Raw genomic sequence first — 27,987 nt, 5'->3', positions numbered from 1 at the left:
CATGTGATATTTTGACAGTGAAGCAGAATCGTTGTCTATGTCCGTCTATGTCAGAACAGAAGTTCCCGAAAATTCTGAATATGTTCTCAAGAGAGTGGTTTATTTATGAGTTGATTAGATAAGATTGGTATATTTATGATTAGATAATGCGTGGTGATTGATCTGTGAGTGGCAGGGGCGATGGGCACGGCATAACCATACTGAAAACGAGATATTTCGTAGTAACAATATCAAATTATCTGGACAGACAGTTATTTAATTGACAGGTATTTATTACTATATAACTTAAAACACGGTAATATTAAGTTTTTTTAGTATTCCACTGGGCCGATATAGAACTATCTGTTTGCATTAGTTCATTCCACGCATCTAAACATGTGTTTTGTTAACTTTTAGGAATCCCATATTGGATCCATTGGATAGTGATCAGAGATAGATACATCGGAGCTGAGGAAAATGGAAATGGTTGGCGCAGTATCTGGAGGAGAGTTTAGACCACCTCTTGAAGATCCCTTTGAGTTGATCACCCTGGCTTGCAAGCGAAACCAGACTGAGCTCTTAAAGTCTCTGCTCAGTAGTCAATATGAGAGAGTGGCGTCTATGAGAGAGTGGAATTATACGGATGAAGAAGGACACAATGCGGTGTACTACGCAATCCGCTCCAGCAATGTGGAACTCCTGGATACGCTCCTGGCACTTCTCAGTAACTCTGCATGTCCTGAATTATTGGATCGGCTTCTCTCCATGTCCCTAGACGAATTACTCTTGAAAAATGTCCTTATTGATAATGAGATGCAATTGTTTGTCCAATCTAAGATGATTATGTTGCGTTTCTACTCTAAAGACAATGAACTCCCCATTACTCCAGAAAAAGACCACATTCAACAGAGGCTTCAATTAATGATGCATAATATCTCAACTCTTACGACAGAATACTCCCACAAGAAAGTAGACAGTCGGTTTATATATATTGCCAAGTTCATAGCGCAGAATATGCATATTTCAAAACAAGTATTGAAGTCCACATACTCTGCGGTGCCTTGGGAGGAAATTGAGTTTTGTTTGGTATGTTTCATATCCGCTCACACCAAGCTTAAACATATGAACTTGTTTTATCTGTCTGTACTGAGAAAGGGTCCATTGCTAAAGGCATTGGCTGATTTTTCTCAGGCCCTACGTGATTTGGAGGAATCCATCCATAGTTTCGACGTCACCAAACTTCGTTCCAGAGTCCGATCGAGCCGTGAAAAGGTTGTTGCAGGCATCATCGGCAACTACCCCCAATTCCAAGGTTTATACACTGATTACAAGGTCGTACGAGATATCTATTCTCTGGATATCATGAAGAACTACATTGATTCAGCCTTGCCGGTGGACCCTGCGACAAGAGAAGGACAGCTGACCATCAAGCGGACTCTGCAGGTGCTTGGAGAACACCTGAAGGACACCCTAGATAGTCCCAATCTGTCCACGGCTGTGAGTGACCTTCTACTGTCGATGGCACCAAGGGCAACCAGAAACATTCTGAAAGAATTACGCAACTCCATATCACACATCCATTTTATCCAAGACAATGACAACGCAATAGAAGTTTCTAAATTATACTCTAATATTCTAAACGACATAAAAAAGATTGCCACAGTTATAAGTGACATAGATTATATGAATAAAATCAATGTTTTAAAACAATTAATTTCAGATGAACAAATAAACAGTGAAAATTTAGAAGAAATAATGTTTTATTCACAATTAAGTTACTTCTCAGTATTTTCAAATTTGAAAAGTAACCAATATTTTACCACAAAGGAACACCAGAATATTGGAGACATCATTGAAGAAATCGGCCAACTCATATCAGACAAAACTCCGTTTGAGGAGAAAACTTTGATGGATATAAAAGAGTTAAATAAATCCAAAATAATAAATGGAAGTTTACTAGAACCTCTTTTTAAAATTATTAACTATCTACAAAGATTAGACTCTGTTTTCAAACGTACAATGTGCCGCAGGAGGAAGGTCAAATACTTGGACTGGTGGAGGAAGCATTACTTTCCTGCGAACATAACATACCCTACAGAAGAAGACAATTTGGAAGTGTTCAGGATATTAGAATCATTATCAAACAGCCTTTATGAAAGCGTGTCATTGAGAATCCACCCTGAATATGCAAATGAAATAAGCTATTTACTATTTAAAATCCAGGTCCTACTAAATAATAAAAAATACACTATCAACTGGATTGACGAATACAGAACACAATTGTCATTGCACACACACCATGATAAAGACATTAACTTGAAAGTAAAGGCACAAACTAATAATATTCCCAAAGATGATATTTTGAATGAACGCATAACCCTACACCTGTGTGAACTTGGAGAGGCTATTGGCACCGGCAGAACACAGCACTTATCTCGCAATCTACTTCCATTAGTCCAAAAGACTAATCTCAACAAACTAAGGATCGAAGCTCTCACACTGGATACCATGTCGCTGTTAGAAGAAAAGACCAAGTGCCTATCTAATAATTGGCTTTATCTCGAAGACAATATGCCTTTCTTGAGCGGAAGGGTGTTGAGGAACTATCTGGCTCACGGCAACCCGTTGGTTGACAGTATTCTATCTAGCGACTCTTTCTCTGCTCTCATCTTGAACATCATGATACTTACAGAACCTGACACGGAAGAAATACTCATTTTAAACAATAGAAAAATGGGCAAAATATTAACTCCGAATATAAAACAATTGGAACAGAAATTTGACCAGAATTTGGTGATTATAAACAAACAGGGAGAGATGTGTAAAGTTTTGCTTGAAGGAAACCTAGAGGGTTTGCAAACGTGTCTCCGAGAAGGGGCGGACTTATATTCCAGAAGTACAATCGATTGTTCCACCACATTACACGTCGCTGCCAAAGGAACCAGTGTTGAAATTGTTCAAATGTTAATTGAATACAACATCAGCCCAGATTCGAGAGATACAAATGGGCAGAACCCTTTGCACATAGCAGCAGCTTTTGGAAGAGATGCCATTGTGAAATATCTCGTTGAAGAGATAAGTGTTTTAATTGATCAAGTTGATACTACTGGAAAGACACCACTGCACGTGGCAGCTCTAAACGGTCGCAAGGAAACTGTTGTTACACTATTGTCTCTCGGAGCGAACGCCTGCATTAAAGATGTTGAAGGCTTCTCTGCTTTATATTACGCATTAGTAAACAATTTTATAGAATCAGTCAAAGTTCTACTAGAAGTTGGTCCTGCGGAAATTGACGATACAGGTGATTTTACTCCTCTTCATATAGCTGCTGAGCACGGGCACGCAGAGCTGGTGCAGTATTTACTGGAGAACGGAGCTGAAGTCAATGCCAAGACTTCTCAAGGCATACGTCCCTTGTATATGGCTGCGAGTCATGGTCATCAAGAAGTTGTTATAAATCTCATAAAACATGGAGCCTATGTGAACTTGCAAACTAACAATGGTTTTACTCCTTTACATTCTGCAGTACTTAATGACCACGAGGATGTAGTGAACATCCTTCTGAAGGAAGGAGCCTTCGTTAACATAGTCTGCAAGAACTCTCGCAACTCTCCCTTGCATACAGCCATCACTAATGGTCACAAAATAATAGTCCAGATGATTTTACAAAACCTCCCTAATATTGACGCTTTGAATAATGACAGGTTGACTCCACTGCTTTGTGCAGCGAGGAGCGGAAACTGTGATATAGTTGAACTTTTGTTAGAAGCTGGGGCTCAGTTGGACTGTAAAGATCCAGATGGTTTTTCTGCATTACACATAAGTGCTATGTCGGGTCATAATGATATTGTTACCTCATTGCTGAAACGGGGATTCATTGTTGATGCAAGAACTGCAAAGCAACTAACACCATTACACTTGGCTGCAGAAGGGGGTCACCGGGAAACTGTAGACATCCTGTTGGCTGCAGGAGCTGATGTCTGCTCTATTAATGATGATGGTTCAACTCCTTTGCACCTGAGTGCTGGTAAAGGACATGCGGCGGTTTCAGAGTCTTTAATAATGAAAGGTTCCAATGTAAATACCAAGAACGAAAATAATTTCACACCTTTGCACTTGGCTGCCAAAAAAGCTTGCAATGAGAAAACTGTTCAACTCTTGCTAAAGAGAGGAGCTAATGTTGAAGATGTTGTGGACAGCAACACCGCCTTGCATATAGCATCTTTTTATGGACATAGCGGCGTTGTTAAAGCATTGATTGAAGGACAAGCAGACGTCCATGCTATAAATGTGTACGGTGATTCCCCCTTACATGTAGCAGTAACAGGAAACCACAAAGAAGTCGCAAATCTATTATTAGATAATGGTGCTGATATAAACGCTGTGAATGCGAAGCAATATTCTGCGCTATGTTCCGTAGCCCACAATAACAATAAAGAACTATTGGATATATTGCTAGCCAAGGGAGCTGATATTAACTTCGGGGGAGGTAAACCATTAACTGCTGCAGTTTCTGCGGGACATAGATTTATAGTTGAAGCATTGCTTAAACATAAAGATTTGGATGTTCTTATTAATGTTAAAGGACCAACTTTCTTGCAGTTAGCAGCCATCTCAGGCTGGTGGTACATAGGCCGAGCTCTGATAAACAAAGGGGTCGAGATTGACTCAATTGGTCCAAAAAACTTTACAGCATTATTACTGGCTGTGAAAGGCGGTCATAAGGAGTTTGTGGATGTCTTGCTGGACAACGGAGCTGATGCTAATCTAATACCTAATGGATTGGCTTCACCGCTGCATTTAGCAGCTACCCTGGACCATCCCGGTGTCGTGGAATCTTTGCTTCGTTCGGGAGCCAAACACGATTTAATGGACAAAAGGAACTATACACCGATAGAGCTAGCAATCGTTTACAATAAATTGAATAATCTGATTTGTTTCTTCAAACATTGCAACGTTAAAATAAATGCTAGAAGCAGTGACGACTATTCGCTTTTGGATTTGGCAACTAAAGAGGGAAATCTTGAAGTCGTGAAATACTTGATAGACCGAGGAGCCGACATAAACGCTACAGATTCGGCTGGGTCAAAAGTGATACACATAGCTGCTTACGGAGGACATGTGAAACTGGTAGAGTTGTTCCTCGAGCACGGGATGGGTATTGGCGAGCTCGGTGAATCTGGTACAACACTGTTACACTTGGCTGCATTAGGTGGACACCCAACACTAGTTCAAAACTTGATAGATAAACATGCTGACGTGAATACAGTTGATATGGCGGGCAATCAACCTATTCACTATGCTGCTAGGAAGGGGCACAAGAAATCCGTCATAGCTTTGCTCAGTAACGGTGCAGTGTATGACGCTACGAATGGTGATGGTGACACACCGTTAGAATTGACTACCGATGCTGACACCAGAGAGCTGTTAGTTTCTGTAGGACAAGTCTTTAAGGCTGTAAATGAGAATGCTGTTTCAAAAGCAGAAAAAATAATTAAAGATATTGGAAAAGCGGTTGAAGCAAAGGACACACATAACTCCTCACTTCTTCATTTGGCTTCTGGGAAAGGCTTTCAGGAGATATGCAATATTCTACTGAAGAATGGAGCTAATCCTAATGCTGTCGGAAAAGGTGGGAAAACTCCTCTCCATTTTGCATCTGAATTCTCTCATCTGGGAATCGTTTTATCTTTGTTACAAAACGGCGCAGTGCACAATATTGAGTCAGAGAATGGAAAAACACCTATTGATTTAGTAACACAGGAAAAACATATTTATTTACTGAAACTTGTGGAGGACTCTTTCAAAAAAGCTGAACATTGTGACACGGAGGTGATTGAAGATATTAGCAAAATTGGTGATATTAAGATCATTAAAGCCATTCTCAAGTCTCGGAATACGCAAGGAAGCACTCTTGTGGATGTTGCTATTAAAAATAACTTTCCTGAAGTGCATAAGTTATGTGACATTTTGCAAGACTATTCTTCTCGTCTGACGAGGGTGACAAATTTGGTGGAACTCGAAAACTTCACAGAAGCTTTGTGTATTTTAAAGGAACTATTAAATGAAAGAGAACATTTGTTAGGAAGTGATGACCCTGGCACCCTTCTTATTAAAGAAGAGATAGCTCACACATTATACAGTCAATCAAAATTTTTCAACGCTTTATCAATATTTCAAGAAATTTATGATAAAAGAGCATATGCCCTGGGACCAAATCACCAACTTTCACTTTGGACGAGAAGTCAGATTGCTATGACACTAGTGCGGCTAGGACGGAGCCAGGAGGCTTTGGAAGTGTTTCAGGAAGTTATCGCTAAACAAAAGGAAGTTCTGGGCGAGGACCACATAGCTCTATCCCAAACCAAAATACATATGGCACAATGTCTGCATAATTTGAAAAAATTTGATGAAGCTTTAAAAATGAATTTTGAAGTTCTAGAAAATTTTAAAAAATCTGGTACTGCTCTAATTTTGACTGTTCTTACCAACATTGCCCTTGTGCTCTTACAACAAGGAAAGCTTAAGGAAGCTTCAAGCATTATCAATATGGTTTACGAGGATACTAAACGCATTTATGGAATAAATCACATCAGAACTCTGCAATCTCAAGGTGACTTGGCGCGTGTTCTTAGGGCACAAGGTCAAACTACAGAGGCCCTTGAGGTCTACCGGGAAGTCTACGCAATTCAGAAGAATGTCTTAGGGCTCAACCATGCTGATACTCTTGTCACCTGCGCCAATATTTCGACCCTTTACCTCTCCCAAGGCAGACCATTTGAAGCGCACAAAGTTTACAGGGAAGGACTGGAATTTCGGGATCCCCAAGTAAAATTGTCTACAGTGTCAGCTTTGGACGCAACCTTTAAACTGTATAAAAAATTTATAGCAAATGGATTTATTTCAGGAATTGATATTTACAGTCTTCAAAGAAGCTGTGAAATGGATATAATTGAGGCCGCTAGAGAAGGTGACATTACCCTGGTAGACAGTTTGATTCGCCATGGATCGGACGTGAATACGGCAGACCCAGATGGAAGAACACCGTTGCATTTTGCTGCAAGTAGAGGACACGCAGATATTGTTAAGTTGCTGTTGAAGAGTGGAGCTGATGGTACCGCCGTTTCCGTCAAAGGGAACACAGCATTGCACACTGCCGCCCTCCGAGGTTGTGTGGACAGCGTTGTAACCTTATTGCAGACTGTGAAGACGTTTAAAGCTAGAGCTTACGATGATTTCATCAACGCTAAAACTATAGTGGGCGGTTACTCTGCTTTGCACGTGGCTGCCAAGAAAGGGTTCCTTGACATTGTGAAAGGTTTGCTAGAGCACGGCGCCATTTACAATAGCCCGGATAGGAGTAACGGGCACACGGCGCTCCAATGTTCAAGCAGTCAGGCCGTAACCTCCGTACTAGAGTTGGCCCAGGAGATGTTTGATTGTGCCGAGAAAGGAGAGATACCACAGATATCAGCGGAGAAAATGGAATACTTGCAGGTCGTCATGGCCTCAAGAGATATGCAACGCAGAACACCTGTTCAAGTGGCTCGATTTCACCATCACCACAGTGTGGTTGCCTTCTTCGAGGGTGCACAACAAGCCAAAATAATTGAAAATTCTCACGGCCAATAGTGTTCTGTTGTTTAACTTTTGGGGTAATAAAGCATGTTTTGCTTCGAACATCTTAACAAATTATCCCCGCTGCACCTATGTAATAACCTGTTCAGAAGGCACGATTTGACTAGCATGATTGCGAGGTATTATGTACACGTACAGGCCGTCCAGACACGCACACGGTATTTCACAGTTTACGCATAAATCGCAAACACACGCCGGACTTTTGCTAAGGTACTCCGGCAGCTATGTTAGTTCGCACTCTGGAACTTGCCGCTAGTATATATGTTTATATTATTCTAAATTAATAAATTGTGAAATAACTTACATTCATCAAATAAAATTTCAGAATCAACCCTTGAAGATTGTCTTATTCTATCAATGAACAGCTCAGCCCTTGGCAATGGAAAGATCCAGAGAACATCTCACCTGGTCCCACAATCGGGTTAGCATAGTCCCGGTTTTGGAGATAAAGACGAGTGTCACATAGCAAATGAAACCGCCTTTACCTATCCACGAAGTTAGAAAGTAAAATGCTACCTTTTCTTAGTTTAACCCCATTTGTTCGCTTTAGGGAACGTCTTATAGAAATCGTTGTTTCCCTTACCGTCATGGTGGGAAATTTGATCTAATCGGTGTTAGAAAGAGATAACAACACGCTTTACATTAAAATCTTGAAGAATTAAAATGTGCACATCTTTGAAACCAAAATTTTCGACAGAGATATGAGAAAAAAACTTTGAAACTTTATGAAATGACAAAAAGTTAGATGACATTAAAGTTGCTAATACATTTGCGTAATAAGATGTAAGTCTTTTTTATTAATTATCAGTAATTTTAGTTAGTTTTAAAAATAGTGAGCTATTTTTAAAACTTTTATATGTAACTAGCTCACATGTACCCGGTTTTACTGGTGGTTATCCTTAGAAGATAGACATATACCATTGCGGACTTTTCTAACTCTGTAGTACATTTTTTGATGTACCTATCTCATAAGATATAGCCAGCGTTACCAATGTAAGCGCCAAAACATACTTTTTTACGACTTGATTACAAAACATTGACTTTTCTCTACTTTCTATAAATATAATATGCATATACAGTAGGTCAGTCATACTCAACCTGCGGCCCGCGGGCCGCATGCGGCCCGCCGAGCTATTTTGTGCGGCCCTCAATACATTTAATATCAGGAACATTTACAAAATCTGGCATTCTATATCACGTTAATTTGAGATTAATTGCGATTTTGATGTACAGAAATTGAAACCCGAAGAGGATAGTATAAGTATAATATACTATCTATATGTATAATATTACTGCACACGCTAGATCTCTAAAAAACAAAGATTTGACAGACAAATATGCGCGCAAATATTATATAATTTTGCTCGTGGCAATACATAAATTTTTGACAGTTGGAAATTTTCGAAAATGGAATTCCGTAGCTACCCCCCCCCCATGGATTTCGAAAAATTGTTGTGGGGAATTACACATGATGTTTTTGGCTGTGCGGAATTTTTTTTCAGCGAAGTTCTGTAACAACCCCCCCCCCCATGGATTTCAAATATTTTGTGGGGAGCACTCATTTTGAACTTTTATCGTGGGGAATTATTATTTTACAGAAATTCTCTAACAACCCCCCCCCCATGGATTTCGAATAATAAAAGGGGGAATCAAGCTCACACCGTTTTGGCAACACCGACCAGTAGCGGCCCGCGTAGCTTTACAAACATATGAATGTGGCCCGCAGAAGAAAAAGGTTGAGTATCACTGCAGTAGGGTGTATCGATTTTTAACTTTTTTGTTTTCAAATTCCAAGTTGAAAAAAAGTTGCTACTAGGTACCACAACTTACCACAAAAAATTTTGGATTTTTAAAAAAATGTTTAGGTCTCCGGCACAAGGCCTAAAGTTTAAATTTTTTTCAAAAAATATCAAATTTTTTTAAAATTTAAAAAACAGTAATATTAGGGCATAAAAATAAGTAAGAAACGATTTTTTTTTATAAAAAATGGATTTTAGGTCTCCCGCACAAGCCCTAAAGTTTGTTAATTTTGATGAAATTTTGTAATTTTGTGTACATATATGAACCATGTTTTTTAAGTTTAAACCACCGGAATTAATTGTACTTTTCTTACAGAAGGCATAAAATGACACAATATATATATATATAGCATACTTTGAGCCACATTATATACACTTTTTTTTAGTGCCATTTTGTTTAATCAACCCTTAAAAACTACCCCCTCACAGCTATATACGTCTATGATGTACCGTTTAAAATATATATCGATACATACATCTATAGCATACTTTGAAGACATATTTTTATTCTGTACAGACGATAGTTTGAAGACAGTCCTCAATGTATGCGTTATATATAATTTCCCGTCGTGGTCTCAAATAATGCTTTTCACAGGGAGGTGTTTCGTGTACATATAGCATACTTTCGACCTTATGGTAAGTAGGAAACTTCCATTGGAATAATGTGTAATTATTAATATTTTTGACACCAGATGGCACAAATAATAATATCAAATATGTAGATATTTACGCGCTGTGAATTTGGTACATTATGATAAAGTAATGTTTCGTCTTCAAGTCAAATCCTTTATGAAACTTTTTCACTGAGTTTTTCGGAAGATAAGAGTGAAAAATTTCATCCATCTCGAAAAAAAACATTTTCAATACTTATTGTTAATTTTAGCTTTTTTATAGGTACCAACAAACTTTTACCCATAGATAATAGAAAGAAAGCGGATATGGCATGGAAGCTTGCCAACTGTCATCGAACTTAGACCATACTGCACGGGTTGTACGTTTGGTGACTATGTAGGAGTGTAGATGCAGGGCATTGTAAGGTTATATGATGTTGGCGACACTACACACAAACTAACAACAATCAATGGCCTATCTTCCCTGTTCCGTTACACATTTTAACTTTTGTGTTAGGTAGGCACCTAGATGGTTTTACCCATAGATAAAAGTAACAAAGCAGATATGGCATTGTATTATTTCACAATTTATCTTTAAAAATAATACAAGGTATATTTGCGATACGTTCCAGATTGGAGGGTACTCTCAGTATTGCCCTGGTGTAATACCATCATTCAGAATTGAAAATTTTATTTAAATGGCTTTAGCCGTGTTTGGTGACCAGGTACTTCCCCACCTTTCTCTTCCACATCTCCTTCCTCTCCAATACTTTTAGCTTATCAACGAGCAATTTCGAGCTACCGGCATCTGTTTTTCCTCCCTCCTATAATCCGAGCCTCTTCAAGGCCCGCATTAATAAATCCCTTCCTACAGCCCCTACCTTAATCCGCCTCACAACGCCGCCCAACCGGGTGGTGACATAGTGCCCCTGTCTGTACACTGCACAGGCAGGGACGCTCTTTATTTGGGATGCCCTCACTGCAGTCTCACTGGCTCCAGATGGTTGGGAGCTCTCTCAACTCCCAGCCATCTGGAGCCAGTGAGGCTATGGCATCCACAATTGGGTTATGTTCTGCGGCTGAACGTAGTGGGGAAGGGAAGGATATGGGGAAGAGGAAAGTACCTGGCTATTCAGATCTGGTCACCAAAAACGGTTAAAGAAATTTCAAGCAACGTTTCAATTATGAATGGTGGTCTTATACCAGGGCGATGCTAAGGGGGTATTTCACTATGTCGGGCTAAATATCTGACTAGCTAGCCGTTGGCTGGCTTTAAAGATCAGAATAACTTCGTTATTCAACGGCGACCGTTTCACCATTGTTGCCGAGCTTCCGGATAGATAACACTCTAAATAGTCTGGCAACATCGCAAAATGTTTGCAGTTACCCCATCTACTGCAACGCCTGTCATGTTTTGCCGCAATGTCTATGGAATGCTAGCGTCAACGACAATTGATCTGTGGTCAACGCCGTCATACAGTTTCCCGCCATAGTCCGCACACCGCAAAGTGGGCATTTTTTTGGTTATGTTATGTTGATTATCAGGTCATTTTAGATAGATTCGTGTCGAATTAATACATTGTTTCTTATTTTGAACACAACCAAATAATTCAGGATGGATCATACAAGCATTCAAATTCATTCGAGCTCTTAAAACTCGCGGCCTTCGCATCGCCGCCCTTTCACCTGCTTCTGTAAATCAAAAACCTCGGTATCCATAATAATTCGCAACAAAATTCGACTCACTTCTCCGCTGTCAAACTCGGAATGTTTTGACGCCATCTTTGATTCGAGGAATAGCGCCTAACGTGAGGTTCGAGCACTGATTAGTCAAATCGAACTTTAACCCGAGCGTAAGCGTTATTCAGATATAGTGAAAACGAAAAAATGACTAATCCGCGGATTAGTGCTTAGTCAGAACATAATCAGAGATAGTGAAATACCCCCTAAGAGTATCTTCCACTCTGGAACGTGCCGCAAGTATACCACATGTTTTTTGAACTGAATAATTTGTGAAATAACATAATTCATAATTATCTTGTAGAAGAAGTAAGAGCGATCTAGTAATTTTATTTACATTAGTAATGGCTCAATAGATGCACCTGACTTGATAACAAAAATTAGTAATAACATTCAGATTACCAAATTGTGAAATGAGGCTTCCAGAGCTGTTCTTTGTTTATCCATCGAAAACTAACTATTTCAATAATTCCCCAATCGAAAGACTACAGATTGGAAATAAATTTAGTTCCGATGATATTTTCATTTATTCCTTACCAAAATTTATATCAGAAATGTCTAAAATTCTGTATCCTTGCAATTAATTTAGTATTATTGTTATTTTTGTTACTATCCCTGCTATTATTGTTTCTATTTTATATTATTATACTTATGTTACATGTTATTATTTGTAAAAGCCATAAATAATCAAATCATATTAACTTGCACCCGCCGGGGTTTGAACCCACGACCTTCGGATCTGTAGTCAAGAGCTTTACCCCTAGACCACGGAGGCCGATATAGTCGACTTTGAAAAATTGCTCCACGGGGGTAGGGGAATGGAAGGATAGCTACATAAAATACGAAATGAAACAATCAATTTTGCTAAGAAAATGTTCCGAGGAATATATTATTGAAAATGATATATAACCAAAGTTATATTTGCGCCAGCGCACAGCGCCGTTTTGGTTCAGGGCTGGCCATGTCTGTGACTCCAGTTCCTTCAGCTGAATGTTGGTCCTGGACTTGTCTTCCATTAACCTAACCATACACTCCATATTCTTAGTATGCCCCAGGTGCATTATTTTTGTGGTTTCTTCCAATAGTAAACAGTACGTAGAAGTGACTTTCTGAAAAAAAAAAACATTAGAGGCTATGAATTACACCCTCAGGTTGGAAATTTAGATTATATTTAGAAAATTTGAGTTTATTTGCCTACTTAGCATTACATACTAGGTACATACCTAAAAATATCTATTTTTATCTGCATACGATGACGGCGGGTTTCTGTTCTTCTTTGGTTATCAATCCATGTTTTTAACTGCTGTGGCTGCCGGTTTTGTAGCACTGCATTTTCCATTATTGCTTTATGACAGTCATTTAGTGAGGGCAACTTTTTTAGAGCTTTAAAATCACCGAAATATTCTGAAGCTGCTTTTCTTTCTTCTTCGCTCCATTTCACTCTTTTAGTTTTTCCGTAGGGAGATGCTGAAACACAAAAATAAAATGAACATTATATTTTTAGTAGATACTAAAAAGGAGTGTTAGCGGTAAGTAAAAGACGCTGCCTACTAAAGATCGGTTAAAAACAAGGCTTTTGTTTCATGAGTAAAATGTAGGAAGGAAGAAATTAATAATCCCTAAATCTTTAACTTTGATAAATGAAATTGAACAAAATTTTAAATATAAAAGCCTCAATTGAAAAATTATCTAAAACTACAATAAGATTCCATATTTGTTATTATATTTAAAAATTCGTGGTTTTCCTTTATCGATAAATGGTTCATTTTTCTTATCTATTTTCTTATTATTTACAATATTTTATTGCTTATAATATGAATATTATTTGAGCAGGAACTCCTTCACCAAACACAAGAGTATATTTATGTATTTATAAACGCCCTATTGGGCTTTTACATATCGATAACATTTAATTAAATTTAAAACAACAGTAAATCATAAATATCAAAATTTTTGAAAAATAAAGCATAAAAAATTTATATATGAGCAATAAAACATTGAAAGTGTTAAAGTGTACTGATTACTCGTTATTTACGTCTAGAAAGTGCTCAACTCATTTACATTTTAATGTTTGACTATATATGGTGATATACGTTTATATTATACAAAATAATATATTTGGTTCACATCTCTAATTATGACTAGGATCCAAAATGACTTACTGCTGCGCCGGATTCATTAAATGACCGTGTTGTATCCACTGAGGTATCCGCATTCTTCGGCAGGCATCCATGTTCTGTATTATTCATATTTTCATGGCTTGATCCAGGAAGACTGAAATCTGAACATGATATTTTAGCACATCTCTTCCGTGTTTCAGTCCCTGGAATAAATAAATGGTATATGAAATGATCAAATAATCTGCTGTTAACACATTGTTTGCGGGAGACGCTTAAAAGCGTCTTTTGCGTACTGTTGGTAGAGAGCGGGAGACGCTTAAAAGCGTTTTTCGTATTTGTACACTATTGGTAAAGCGCGGGAGATGCCAAAATGCGTTGTAGGTACACTTAGAGTAACAATATATTACGAGTAACGTATGATGTTGGTTACTCTGTTAAGTAAAAATTATGCGTCAGCTCTCGTGACACGTGTACTAGGTACCTGGCAATTCGTGGAATTGGGTCGGGTGACCGGCCGACTGTGGTCATAAAACATGCACTTGAAATAAAATAACTGTAAGATAAATGTTTCGTTTTTTTTTTAAATCTTTATATTTCTTCAGTGTTAAAGCGATATTGTTTCGTTCAAGACGTTCTCTATTTTCTTTTCTGTCTACATTCCGCTTTAAAAATTTCGTACAAAGTATTTGTGTGCTGTGCTCGAAAATTTATTTGTTACATAATAAAGGGATATTTTTTCATAAAAAATACCCTATAAAATGGACTACGGTAATGATAATCGATTACAATAAATATATGAAAGGAATTGACCTAGCAGACCAATATCTTTCGTATTATTCTATTTTACGAAAAACCACCAAATGGACAAAAAGGCTAGCGATATATATAATAAATTGTGCATTATTCAACTCATTTGTTGTGTACAACTCCGTAAAAGAAAGGAAAATAAAATATAAACAATTTTTTAAGGAAATCGCAGAGCACTGGGTGGCTGATCAGATTTCGTCAGATAATAGTCAAGACCCGGAACCAACACCATCAACATCTGGTATCCGAAAAAAATCTTCAAAATCTGATCCTCCAGGAAGACTATCGATGGATATGCGAAAAGATTGAAGGCCCTGGTAAAAATAAGAATCTGCGAAAGCGATGTCGTGTGTGCGCGGTACACAAAATACTTAGCGAAACCCGGTACATGTGTAAATTCTATGATGTACCTTTACATGAAGGGAATTGTTTCCAACGATTTCATACTTTCAAACAATATTAGTGTTTAGTGGTGTGTATTTAAAAAATATATATATACTATGTTGAATGTGCATAAAATGACTAAATAGACAATACGACAAAAGTGCAGTTTTTTCATTTTTTTTTTAATTTAAACTTATATATCGTAATTGTTTCTTCAAAAATATAAAAATTTGTGACCAGATCATAATAAAAAAATTCGAATAAGGTAAAATACTGAAAATTTTATTTAAATTTGATCAATAGTTCAGAAGTTATAGCTATTTTACATGAAACGGAATTTCGCGCGCGAACATGATAAAAATTGCCCGCTTTACGGCGTAGATTGATTAAAAAACCCCCCGCAAACATTGTGTTCATAAATCTGCCTATGATGTATCCCAAATAAGTCCTGCATTATGTACACTACTGACCTACTACAGGTCTAATTTGAAATTTTTTCGTGACTGGTCCCAACTATCTGGAACCAGTGAAACAATGACATCCACAAACGGGGAATGTTGTGAGGCTGAAGGCAGTGGGGAGGGAAGAGATGGGAAAGAGGAAGATACGGAAGTGCCTAAGGGAAGGAAGTGGTATTCAGATCTGGTCACCAAATACGGATAAAACCATTTCAAGCAACGTTTCAATTCTGGATTCTTTCATCAGGGCGATACTAAAAGGATCCACTACTCTGGAATGTGCCACAAATGTACAATACATTATTTTAAATTAATAAATTATGAAGAAAAAATATTGATTGAATAAAATTTACTAGCAAACCCGGGGATTTGAACCCGGGATTCTTAGCGGAGGATCATATTATCCACTCAACAAGAGAGGCCATTAAGGAGACCTGACACCTATGACTATTTTTTATATCATTATTTTGTAAGCGATCATCCAGAATTTGAGTGGGTACAATTACACGCACTCCCGAGAGAAATAATGCTATTCAAAACTCACATATTTGGTCCGATCCAGGTGACTCCGTGCCATCCAAGTGACTAGTGGAAGCCAGGAAACTCGTCAGACTATGATTTTTTACGATTTCAGACTCTTTTTGGAAATTGATATCATTATCTGATTCATCTTCATCTGTTGCATATTCACCCATTGCAGCTTCCAATAATTTGGATACATTAGTGACATCTCTGATGGTTACGGAATTCTGTATATTTCTTTGTGAATTTGCTTGCTATGACCCATGAAGTTTGCAAGATCCGATACTTCCTCATCTTCGATTCCCAGCATCGCTATGTGTGTGGCTATATGTTTGCGTAGAGTTGTGCCTCGAAGTGTGGAAGGGAATGAAGCTCCACATTCTTGAGAAAATAATCTCAGAAGTTCACATGCCCGCAAATACGGTTTTTTTACACCATTATTTGCAGTATTCGGTACGCTGAAAATAAATTCATTATTTGGTTGCACGCCAGCCTGATGGCGAAACTTGAGTATCAGCTCAATTGATTTTATCAAAAATGATTTTAGTAAAACAGGCACAGTTCTTCCCAATTTACCTCGAAGAGTAATTCTGACAAATTTTTGTGCATGATTTCTGTGTTCTGTGGACATTTGACTGAATAGATCAGTATTTACATCAATTGCTTCTTGACATTGAAAATCCGACAGAGTTATTCTTTCAATTTCTCCCGCTCTTCTTCTGTTAAATATCATGACAGATATCAAGGTAGCTTCGCACAATGTTTTCCAAGCATTGAAGTCGAAACCTTTTTCTAAAGTCTCAGTACAGGTAGAACATTTTCTTTTTAGATAATTATGTAAGAGTCTAATATCATCCTTTGAGGGAAGAATTACTTGTTTTAATCTTCTTAGTTTGATTTGATCCTCTATTGCAGGCCTGTTTATAAGTACAGGGACTTCTTCCTCGAAGAGGACAAGAAAGTCTTCCGCCATTTTTTTTTCCTTCATTTTTTTTTTATACATTCTGCACGTAGGCAATGTGCCAGCTTTTTTAGTAGTGTTGTGAGATTATTGGCAACGGCTGTAGTTTTGCACCACATGGTCGATCTGTCCCACTTAGCACATTCTCGAAGGACGCTGATTGCTGAATCAAAATTTTGTGGTTGAAATATTGATGCAAAGTCACTTATTTCCTTATTGATCTTTTTAATCGCCATTTTAAACCTTCCTAGCAATCTCAGGTGGGCTCTAATCATGTCGTGTTGGTGGGTTTTGTACTTTTCACACAGTTTATTTCCAAACACAATTAGAAGTTCGTCATACTGAATGGATTTTGTTATGGAATCATCTGTCAGTACGGGGAAAACTGTATATCTAAGTATGTCGTTAGCTCTGTGGTGCAAGTAACCGGTTAGCCGTCTCCCCATTATTTTTACTATACGTGATCCTTTTTTATGCGATTCATTGCATTTTTTGTAATGAAGATGTAGAGTATGTTTAGAAAAGAAACCTTTGCAGTTAGGACAACATATGTAATCTTGGGCATTGTTGAGAAAAGTTTGCTGGCGTTGCCTAGATGTAATTAAAACACCAGTGTTCAATTGGGAATTTGTGTTATGAATAAAGTTTGACCTTTTTCTGATGGCATCAATGATGGAAAGTCTTTCATGATTTCCTTTTGGAAGATTTATGAATTTCTGTATGTCTTTTTCAGTGTTATGTTTTAGTTCCAAATGCCGGGCGAACTTTGACTGTAATGTATTACAGTAACAACAAAATTTATTTTTTTTCCAGAGGGATTTACTGTAAGGTTGCTTATATCGACCCCAACTTTTATATCTAAAGTAGATTTATTGAGTAAAGATGAATTTCCGTTTTCAAAATGTTTAGGTCTTCCGTCTGTTCTGTCAGACCCAAAATCAAGAGGTATTGAAATGGTGATTCCTTCGTCTTTATTTAAGTTATGCTTTGCAATAGTACTTGGCCGAATAATTTGATCGATAGTGGTTTTTGGATTAATTGGAGTTGAATAGACTGGTGACAAAACAACATTTGATTAGGTACCCATTTAAAAAATACATTAGTTAGATATAAGTAAGTATCAGAAATCAGAATATTTTAAGAATCGAACTTACCTTTTATCTCTCGCAAATCATCAATTTTTTCAAGTACAAGTAAATTTTCTGCCGTGGGCGAGGGCGATGTAGAGTCAATCCCAAAATCATGAGGTGTTAAAATGATAATTTCTCCGTTTTGATTAAATTTATACTTTGAGGAATTTGGGAGTATAATGTGTTCGGTAATTGTAATTTTTTTGTTTGGATTGACAGGAGTTGAACAGACTGGCGTGCCTAAATAAACAGTAAAAATATAATTATTATCACAAGGTACCTAGTAATATTCAAAATTGAAACTAGTATTGGTATTGCGAAAGGTAAAATTATTGTAAGCCAGCAGGCGTATGCTTCAACAAAAGAACTTTGATTATGTTCTTATTAAAAATATATATACCAGGTAGCTATAGGTAAGTATTGGAAATAATATTTATAGAACCGAACAAACCATTTATCTCTTGCAAATCATCAATCTTTTCATGTACAGATTGTACAGGTAAGTTTTCTGCCATGGGCGGTGTAGTGTCGACTGAGTCATTCCCAAAATCATGAGGTGTTAAAATGGTAATTTCACCGTTTTTGTTAATGATATGCTTTGCATTACTTTGGGACACCACTTTTCCCCAATACCATCGGCCATCTTTCCATAAGGCTTGTGTACGTACACCGAGAACAGGAATTTTTATTCGAGTTCTTGTTAAGGTTGCAAGAACATTATCCTCAAACAAAAATTGCAACTTTGTACCGTCAACGTCACCTAAAAGAACATTTGGTAAAGGTTACGAATTCCGCTTCACGGTAAATACGCAATATTTCACTTTCAAATAAATGGATTTAGCTTTATTGATTCAAAACATGATTTATTATGTCGGGGGAGACGGAAAAATTTCGTTTATTAAGTCACTTACGCGATAAGTACGTTTTTTTTTAAATTCAGATACTGTGTGGTTCAAAATAAATAAGAAAAAAATTTCATCATATTTATTTCAGTTTTAGAACAGGTACATGAAACACGTTTTTTTAATCTTTGGTCGAGAGACTGCGAAAAAAATCATTTTTCACATACATAAATTTATTATTATGCTTTTAATGATTTCAGGTACCATCTTTCGGTTGCGATTGAGGGTACCGATAAGATCGGTATTCCTTTGTTTCAGGTACCTAGTCAATGGCATGCTATTATAAAAATTGTCCATGTAGAGGCAGTACCTTTTGTCAAAGAGCCCCTCCATGAGTTTGAGTACAACTTTTGAAGTTTTACCCGAAAACCCAAGATGGTTCTCTTCGACTTCTGTATTCTTCCCCGCATACATAATAAAGCGGTACAAGTACCCTGTTGACGATTCGCACAGCTCATAGGTTTTAATGCCGAACCGAGCCGCCTTAGTGCGGATGCACTGCTTGAAACCTAGGCGACCCTTCCAGAGCAACAGGGACTCGTCTATGCTAATATCTTCGTGGGGAGTATACAGACTGGAAAACTTTTCATTCATTATATCCAATAGTGGTTTAACTTTTGCAAGCTTGTTTTGACTTTAGAAATTGTGTTATTGTCAACAAAGTGTAGGAACCGAATTATCAGAAGAAACCTATTACGCGACATTAGAGTCCTAAATTTAGGCATCTCTAAAATGTCTGTTGTCCAGTATTCTGATAACCGAGCTCTGTAACAAATGGACATGTATATAAGCAACGCGAAGAATACGTACAGTTCAGCGACTGTAACATCTTGCCAGTCCTTCAGCCTGGAATAAGTTGTTAAATTCAACAGTCCATCCTCAGTGTTCGCCTCGTCCAGCGCGCTCCATGCATGCCTATTGGTCTCCTCCACGATACAGGACATTGTTTCCAAGTCTCATATTTTGGAGAAGACGTCATATGGAGATGTAGCGACTGTCGGAGGGAACACGTCGGGTGATGGGCCAGGCTGAAGGACGGCAAAATGCTCACGCTGACCCGTGAAGGTGGAGAAATCCTCGGACCAGGTGAAGGTCTGCTCCTCTGGATTCTCCTCCTCCCCCTCCTCCAAAGGCTCCAACTCATCCTCAGGAACATCCATATCCACCATTGACGGAAGTTCTACATCACCGGCGAGGGATTCATCCTCGCTATCAGTGAATCCGTAGAACTCCGCAACGACGTGGTCGGTTTCCTATAGACAGTTATTGTAATTACCTGAGTATTTGGAGCCCGATGCGTAGAGGATGTTGATGGTCTTGGGTCAGCCTGCCATCTCGGAATCTGAAACTGTAAACATTAATTGTTACACGAATGTCTTTCAATTTTGGAAAGGATGAAGCGTACAACCACTATAGAACTACTACTAATACACAACATACCGTCGCAATTACTGAAAATCTTTCTTCGGTGGTTTCTTCTTCCGTTGAAGCTCTTGGAATCTCCATTCTACAACAATAGAAACAATCATGTATATCATTATATAATATAATCATCAATACGCCTGTATTTATAAATATTTTATACCTAAACAAAAAAAAGTTTGTTAGTACTTTTTTGCACACCCTATATAACTTATCTAATTTTGTGATATTTATTACTATTGTCGGGATATAAGAAAGCACCCCCAATATTGTTAATATTAAGATGGTCACACTTATGTAATTGCAACACCGGCCGCTCGGGTCGCCGAACGTTCCAGCGGACACGCCGGCGACCGCAGCGCCACTCTGTTTTCGAGCGTCTTAGGATTAACACTTTGCTTACAAATGTTAAACGTACCTTCATTAAATAAATAATTAAACGTGGAAATTTCTTTTACTTCTCCGAGTCGATAGCCCCGCTACTACAGGTAAGTATCCGTGGCTATCCACAGCCGCATAACATCCTCCACAACTGGTGACTTCCGACTTTGAATCGTAACTTTTGTAAATTCATTCGCCATTTTCAATTTCGCGAAACACGTGTTAGTTCGACGCGAATGACCTCGAAAACAGAGTCCTGGGACAAATTTGGTAAGCACCTTTTCATTTTTAATTTAAAACATTTAAATTCTAGTAAAAATTTAATAAATCCCAGTATTTTTTTGTAGAAATTATATTCAATCATATGTGTTTGCACCACGGGTAGCTCTGCAATTACCCGCTTTACAATTCTGAATACCCACTGAATTCATTCTACGTCTGTATATCCACGGCGTATAAAAATAAAATAAATCGAACAACAAGCCCTTCTTCTGTTGTAAACTGTGACATTTTCGTAATTTGAACTAAAGGCGTGTTACCCTCTATTTCAGCTAAAACTGACGCAACTTGTGGAAACTTCCACACCTTTCACATCATCATTCATGAGCCGAGATCTTCCACATCTGGCCTACGAGGAGATCTCAAACTACATCTTCCACAATCTGTCCACAACGGGTAACCTCTTCCACAACTGGTCTTCCACATCATCGATCTACCTGCCGTCTCCAGCCCAGATCCAACCTGCAACGGACGACCTCGGAAACCTGATCAGCGTCAACATCCATGATCCCGCCACGTAAATTTCACATTTTTTGTCATTATCTGTGTTCAAATATTCTTACAAAACATTAATTTCTCACACAAATTTCGATTGAAATTTAGCGTAACGTATTGTCACATAGAAATCAAATTCTTGCTTGAGATGCTGAAAAATAATATGTCACATGGTATTTGCAATTCTTGTAACAAAAGTGTACAATAATGTTACATTCTATGTTCACAAACAACAATATTAATCTCATGTAAAATTTATTTAAATTTATTTAAATTCATTTCGCATTTTACGAAAAAGGTTTGCGTCTAGAATATTTTTTTTTTTGGGCAAAACTTGAAGAATACTCACATAGATATCGGCAATCTATTTTTTTTAATTTCTAGCATTATTCTAAATTTTTATAACCTGTAGGATTTGCCATACTATTGTCTTCAGTGCTATTCCGATTTATGTTGAAATGACCTCGGAAAAGAACAACTATACGTCAAGCACATCATCAAGTGAACATCAAGATCAGGCAGCTAAAAATATTCGCACCAACATGGAACATATCGACAATTCAAGCTCCGCAACAACGATTAATTATGTCTCGGTTAGACTACCACCGTGCTGGAGAGAAAACATCTCACTATGGTTTGTGCAAGCTGAAGCACAGTTCATCAACTCGCGTATCAAGGATGATTTCACCAAATATAATATCATCATCGCAGCGTTGGACACACAAACACTACAATGCGTGAGCGACGTAGTGATGCAACCACCTACCTCAGAAAAATACATCAATCTGAAAGCAGCACTTATAGATCGACTTCAAGACTCTGCTGAAAAACGCCTCACTAGATTACTGACCGGCATACAACTGGAAGACAGGAAGCCTACCGGCCTATTACGTCACATGCTTGAACTCGCAGGACCTACCTTGGCAGACAGCGCAATAGTACGCACCTTATGGTTACAACGCCTACCTCAACATGTGCAAGCAATCCTTTCAGCTCTTCCGGACAACGACATCAATCAACTTGCCACAGCTGCAGACAAAATCTTAGATGTGTACCAATCTACCGACTGCAGCGCTGTTGATGACAACAATAAAGCAAACACCTCTCGTCACAAGCCGCACGAGACTTCTTCATCTACAGATGAACAATCTTTACTGCTACAACTTCAGCAACAAATCGCCGCACTTTCGCGTGAAGTATCCCAGCTACGCATAGCGAGAAATGAGAACACATTCGGCTATCGGGGACGAAGAAACCAGAGCCCCCGTCGGAACCATAGCCGCTCAGGATCCGGTTCACGCAACTCATCTCCCAATCGGAATCAAGATGGAAAATGCTTCTACCACGCTCGATTTGGCGAGAAGGCATACAAATGCAAGAAACCTTGCACTTATGAAAAAAAGAAGTCGGGAAACGAAAGCGGAATCCCCCAGTAGAGGCGTGTGAGATTCCGGAAACCTCTTGTCGTCTCTTCATCTACGATCTGCGAACATCTCAGAGATATTTAGTGGACACTGGCGCAGACGTTTCTGTAATTCCTAGAAACATTACAGTATCCAAAGGCAACATTACTTCCGACAACTGCCCTTCAACCTTATATGGAGCGAATGGAAAACCGATAAAAACCTACGGCACGAAAACCATCGAACTTTACTTTGGCCTTCGCCGCACTATGAAATGGCGTTTCATCGTAGCCGACGTCTCAAAACCAATCCTTGGCGCAGACTTCCTCCATCATTATAACCTCACCGTTAACTTGAGAAGAGCTAAACTTGAAGATCAGTCAACTGGACTAAAAATCAGAGGAGCTACATATAGAGGACCAACAACTGGCATTGCCACAGTTTCCTCAGCACAGAAGTACCACGAGATCCTCAACAAATACCCCGCTTTGACCAGGCCTTCTTCGCAGACACCGGATGCAGTCAAACATTCTGTGACGCATTGCATAGAAACTAGAGGCCCTCCAGTAACTGAACGTGCACGCAGATTAGCACCAGCACTCCTCGAGGCAGCCAAACGCGAATTCAAGTTTCTCATGGAACAAGGAATTTGCCGCCCTTCCAAAAGCAACTGGGCCAGCCCCCTACACATGGTAAAGAAACCAAACGGCGACTGGCGTCCATGCGGGGACTACAGATTATTGAATGCAAAAACTTTGCCGGACAAATACCCAATAGCTCAGCTTCAAGATTTCGCTCATAAACTGGCAAAAGCAAAGATTTTTTCAACCATCGATTTAACGCGAGCATACCATCAAATACCTGTTGAACCTGAGGATATCCCGAAAACAGCAATCATCACTCCGTTTGGATTGTTTGAATTCACTCGCATGCAATTTGGATTATCAAACGCCGCTCAGAGCTTCCAACGTTTCATGCACGCGACAACAAGAGACCTGGATTTCTGTTTTGTTTATCTAGATGACATACTAATAGCTTCAGCGGACGATGAAGAACACAAAAAACATCTAGATATACTACTCAAACGACTAACAGACAACGGTCTTGTCATTAATGTACAGAAATGCCAATTTGGAGCCACATCTGTGAACTTCCTCGGACATACTATCACTCCGGAAGGTATGACTCCAATCAAGGACAAAGTCCAAGCTGTGACAGATTTCCCACTACCTAAAACAGCGAAAGATCTACGTCGCTTTTTAGGTATGTTAAATTACTACCGCAGGTTCCTGCCGAAATCTATCAACACCCAAGCAACATTGTACAACTGCACTGCCGGGTATAAAAAGAATGATAAGAGGATCATCACCTGGAACCCGGAACTAACTGAGGCTTTTGAAGAATGCAAAAAACAACTTGCAAACGCAGCTTTACTTGCGCACCCCGACCCAAACGCTAAACTGGCAATGATGGTTGATGCCAGCGACAAGGCGTTAGGCGCCTCACTACAGCAATCAAAAGGGAACACTTGGGAACCACTTGGATTCTTCTCAAAAAAGTTCACACCTGCACAGCAAAAATACAGCACTTTTGACCGCGAACTGACCGCCGTTTACGAATCCGTGAAATACTTCAGAAATCACGTTGAAGGCCGTCACTTCATTATATTCACTGATCACAAGCCAATCACCTTCGCTCTGAATAAAAAACGCGCGTCTAGCTCTCCCCGACAAGAGAGACAGCTAGATTACATAGCGCAGTTCTCAACCGACATAAGATATGTCTCTGGACATCAGAATGTAGTTGCGGATACACTATCTCGCATAGAGGAGATCAACAGTCCCACTACAATTGACTACAAGCAAATGCGGTTAGAGCAATGCCAACCTGACGGACAATTCAAGGCTAACGATGGCAGCACCCTTGCTCTACGTCAGATGGTGATCCCTGGAACAGACACTCTATTGTGGTGTGACATTTCTACAGGTCACGTACGACCACTAGTACCACCCAGCATGAGACAACAAGTGATCGAAAGCGTTCATAATGTTTGCCACCCCGGTATCCTGGGAACGGTGAACACTTTAAAACAAAGATTTGTTTGGCCCGACATGGCGAAAGACATCAAAAGCTTCGTTAAACAATGTATAGCATGCCAAAAATCTAAGGTATCAAAACATACTGTTGCACCTCTAACTACGTACATATTACCTGAGGACAGATTTCGCAACATCCACATCGATATAGTTGGTCCACTACCCTCATGCAACGAGTATCAGTACATACTTACCATGATTGACCGATTCACACGATGGCCCGAAGCAATTCCCCTGAAAAACATTTCAGCAGAAACCGTCGCCGCAGCACTGACAACTCACTGGATCGCTCGTCACGGAACCCCGGACAGCATCACCACGGACCAAGGTCGTCAGTTCGAGAGTTGCCTATTCAAAAAACTCGCAGAAAAGTTTGGCATCAAACACAACAGAACTACTGCGTATCATCCACAGGCGAACGGGATAATAGAGAGATGGCATCGCACGCTCAAGGCATCCCTCATGACATGTGGTGACCGGAACTGGATTGAAAATCTCCCCCTCATATTACTCGGGTTGAGAGCAACTGTTCGGGAAGACCTAAAATGTTCACCCGCAGAACTCACCTATGGCAGAACACTAAGGCTACCTTGCGACTTCTTCACTGAAACACCCCGTGAGGAACCCGACACGTACGTAGGTCGTCTACAAAGGAAGTTCGAGCATATTAAATCGACTCCTGCCAGCAATCACAGTACTAGAAAATTCTTCATACACAAAGACCTACCTGTCACCACACACGTATTCCTGAGAACGGATAGCGTAAGAAAACCTCTACAGAATCCTTATGAAGGTCCTTACAAGGTAGAGGAGCGCGACGACAAAACATTTGTCATTTCAATAAAAGGCAAACCTAAACGCGTCTCCATAGACAGACTCAAGCCAGCCTTTGTTCCGGTCGAAGAAAATGTAACTATGGACACACCTGTCGCTATCACACCTGTAACCAAGACTACAACTCGTTCAGGTCGGCAAGTACATTTTCCAAAGCGATTTGGAACGGAATAAGCACACAAAGACATTTCTATTTGACATTTTTTTTCTATAACTCATGATAGAAATTAATTTCTAAATTTTGCCTAGCTTTCTCTTGCAAACCATATTCAGTATATCTTTTTTCTTAAAAAATACTGCAAACCAAACAATATTAAATTTACATATTTTTGATGGAAATTTGACTTTAGTATTGTTTGTTATGAAATAATTATAATTATAATTTATTATGTATTCACGAGTGTGAAACATTGTCATTACGATGAACACAAATCATCTTGTAAACTGCATAACTCATGCACCTTAAAACGTATAACAATTATACAATAACTGTATGTTCGGATGAAAACTTTTCACCGCTTAATAGCATTTATATATGCATTGCTACTCAATTATTAGCATCAACCGTCATCACAAGTGTGATCGACTACCAATATAATGAGCATAGTTCATTTATTTTTTTTGTAAGCATATTATTGAAAACTTTTCACTGCTTAATAGCATTTATATATGCAATTGCTACTCAATTATTAGCATCAACCGTCATCACAAGTGTGATCGACTACCAATATGAGCATTGTTCATATTTTTTTTTTTTTTTTTTAACCATGTACCAAGGTACTTTTGGTGTACTTTTAAATATGCTTCTCTGGACGTATAGGCACTATATACTTCTAGAGAACCATATTATCGAAAACTTCTGTTATTTAATGTATCATTATTATTATTTTTTTTCTCATGCAATAACAGTAAACAGCTGATGATGTATTACTTTCCTAACTAAGGAACATTAACCCACTTTGTTCATACGTATGTAAATAAACATGGTTATTCGACTTTTTGTCTTCAAAAAACACATATTTACATACTGATGACAGACGTGTTGCATAGTTAATTTAAAATTACCAATTCACCGCTACAGATTAGCGTAACATATTAGATTTCTAATACCATAATGAACACCTTACTAAGGTTACCTTATACATGTACTTCTTTAATTAAGACAACTGTATTATTTATGCTTATATTTCTATAAACATTTCATACTCTAGTTATAGCTCACTATACATTTATATTTTATGTCAAACAAATATGTCTCTAAACGCAGAAATGTTTCCTAAGCTAATTATGACTACATATTTTCGATTCAATTATCATGTACAATGCTAATTTCAAGTTTATCATAGGTGATAGGATTACATATTTTTATATCCTATTATATAATAATATCATGACCAGCGCTACATAGCACGCACTCTGCGTAAAAATCATGCAGTTGCACTGTACATGGTTTAACTTAGAAAAATTTCACGATTTATACAGTAAAACCACAAACTGGAATCAAACTTGGATTTCCATCCACTACAAAGTAATAAACAATGCTCCGAACAACTAGTTCGTCGATGCACCTGACACCGCAAACGCGGTATATTAGCAAACTTTTAGTTTTAAGTTACTTTGTAAATAAATTAAGACTGCAAACACTCATTGTAATTAAAAACTTAGCAATAACACCTATAGTTATTATAAGTAATCTTAACTAGTAAATACTGTATTAGAATTAAGTTCTCTTGCTGACCAATATGTTGCTTCTTATATCCCAACTCCTTTAGTATGTCGTGGACACTGGAGGGGAGGCTGTCGGGATATAAGAAAGCACCCCCAATATTGTTAATATTAAGATGGTCACACTTATGTAATTGCAACACCGGCCGCTCGGGTCGCCGAACGTTCCAGCGGACACGCCGGCGACCGCAGCGCCACTCTGTTTTCGAGCGTCTTAGGATTAACACTTTGCTTACAAATGTTAAACGTACCTTCATTAAATAAATAATTAAACGTGGAAATTTCTTTTACTTCTCCGAGT

The 27,987-nt window shown here is 38.5% G+C and overlaps 4 protein-coding genes across 4 annotated transcripts; 3 read left to right on the top strand and 1 right to left on the bottom strand.

Annotated features, from left to right (window-relative positions):
* Positions 1-100: 100 nt before the first annotated feature.
* On the top strand, positions 101-8,107 carry LOC149418735 (uncharacterized). The gene is made up of 2 exons (XM_089638964.1): positions 101-266; positions 397-8,107. The coding sequence occupies exon 2, from the start codon at positions 457-459 to the stop codon at positions 7,609-7,611; it is 7,155 nt and encodes a 2,384-aa protein (XP_089495090.1). The 5' UTR covers positions 101-266; positions 397-456; the 3' UTR covers positions 7,612-8,107.
* Positions 8,108-12,638: 4,531 nt separating this feature from the next.
* Positions 12,639-19,017, bottom strand: LOC149418734 (uncharacterized). The gene is made up of 5 exons (XM_089638639.1): positions 18,601-19,017; positions 16,081-18,389; positions 13,930-14,090; positions 12,991-13,234; positions 12,639-12,876 (listed from the first exon to the last, which is right to left on the bottom strand). Exons 2-4 carry the CDS (start codon positions 16,229-16,231, stop codon positions 13,205-13,207), a joined length of 342 nt encoding a protein of 113 aa, XP_089494765.1. The 5' UTR covers positions 16,232-18,389; positions 18,601-19,017; the 3' UTR covers positions 12,639-12,876; positions 12,991-13,204.
* Positions 19,018-21,456: 2,439 nt separating this feature from the next.
* Positions 21,457-23,064, top strand: LOC149418733 (uncharacterized). Its single transcript, XM_089639153.1, has 2 exons — positions 21,457-21,650; positions 22,227-23,064. Exons 1-2 carry the CDS (start codon positions 21,457-21,459, stop codon positions 23,062-23,064), a joined length of 1,032 nt encoding a protein of 343 aa, XP_089495279.1.
* A 236-nt stretch (positions 23,065-23,300) lies between these two features.
* On the top strand, positions 23,301-26,135 carry LOC149418732 (uncharacterized). Its single transcript, XM_089639152.1, has 3 exons — positions 23,301-23,723; positions 24,153-25,106; positions 25,908-26,135. Exons 1-3 carry the CDS (start codon positions 23,301-23,303, stop codon positions 26,133-26,135), a joined length of 1,605 nt encoding a protein of 534 aa, XP_089495278.1.
* The last annotated feature ends 1,852 nt before the right edge of the window (positions 26,136-27,987 follow it).

The sequence above is a fragment of the Hesperophylax consimilis genome, chromosome 13 (assembly GCF_061612785.1).
Source record: "Hesperophylax consimilis isolate HC1 chromosome 13, BYU_Hcon_1.0, whole genome shotgun sequence".
In the NCBI taxonomy this organism is placed as follows: domain Eukaryota; kingdom Metazoa; phylum Arthropoda; class Insecta; order Trichoptera; family Limnephilidae; genus Hesperophylax; species Hesperophylax consimilis.
The sequence above is the reverse complement of the archived record's forward strand: the minus strand, read 5'-3'. Positions and strand labels throughout refer to the sequence as shown.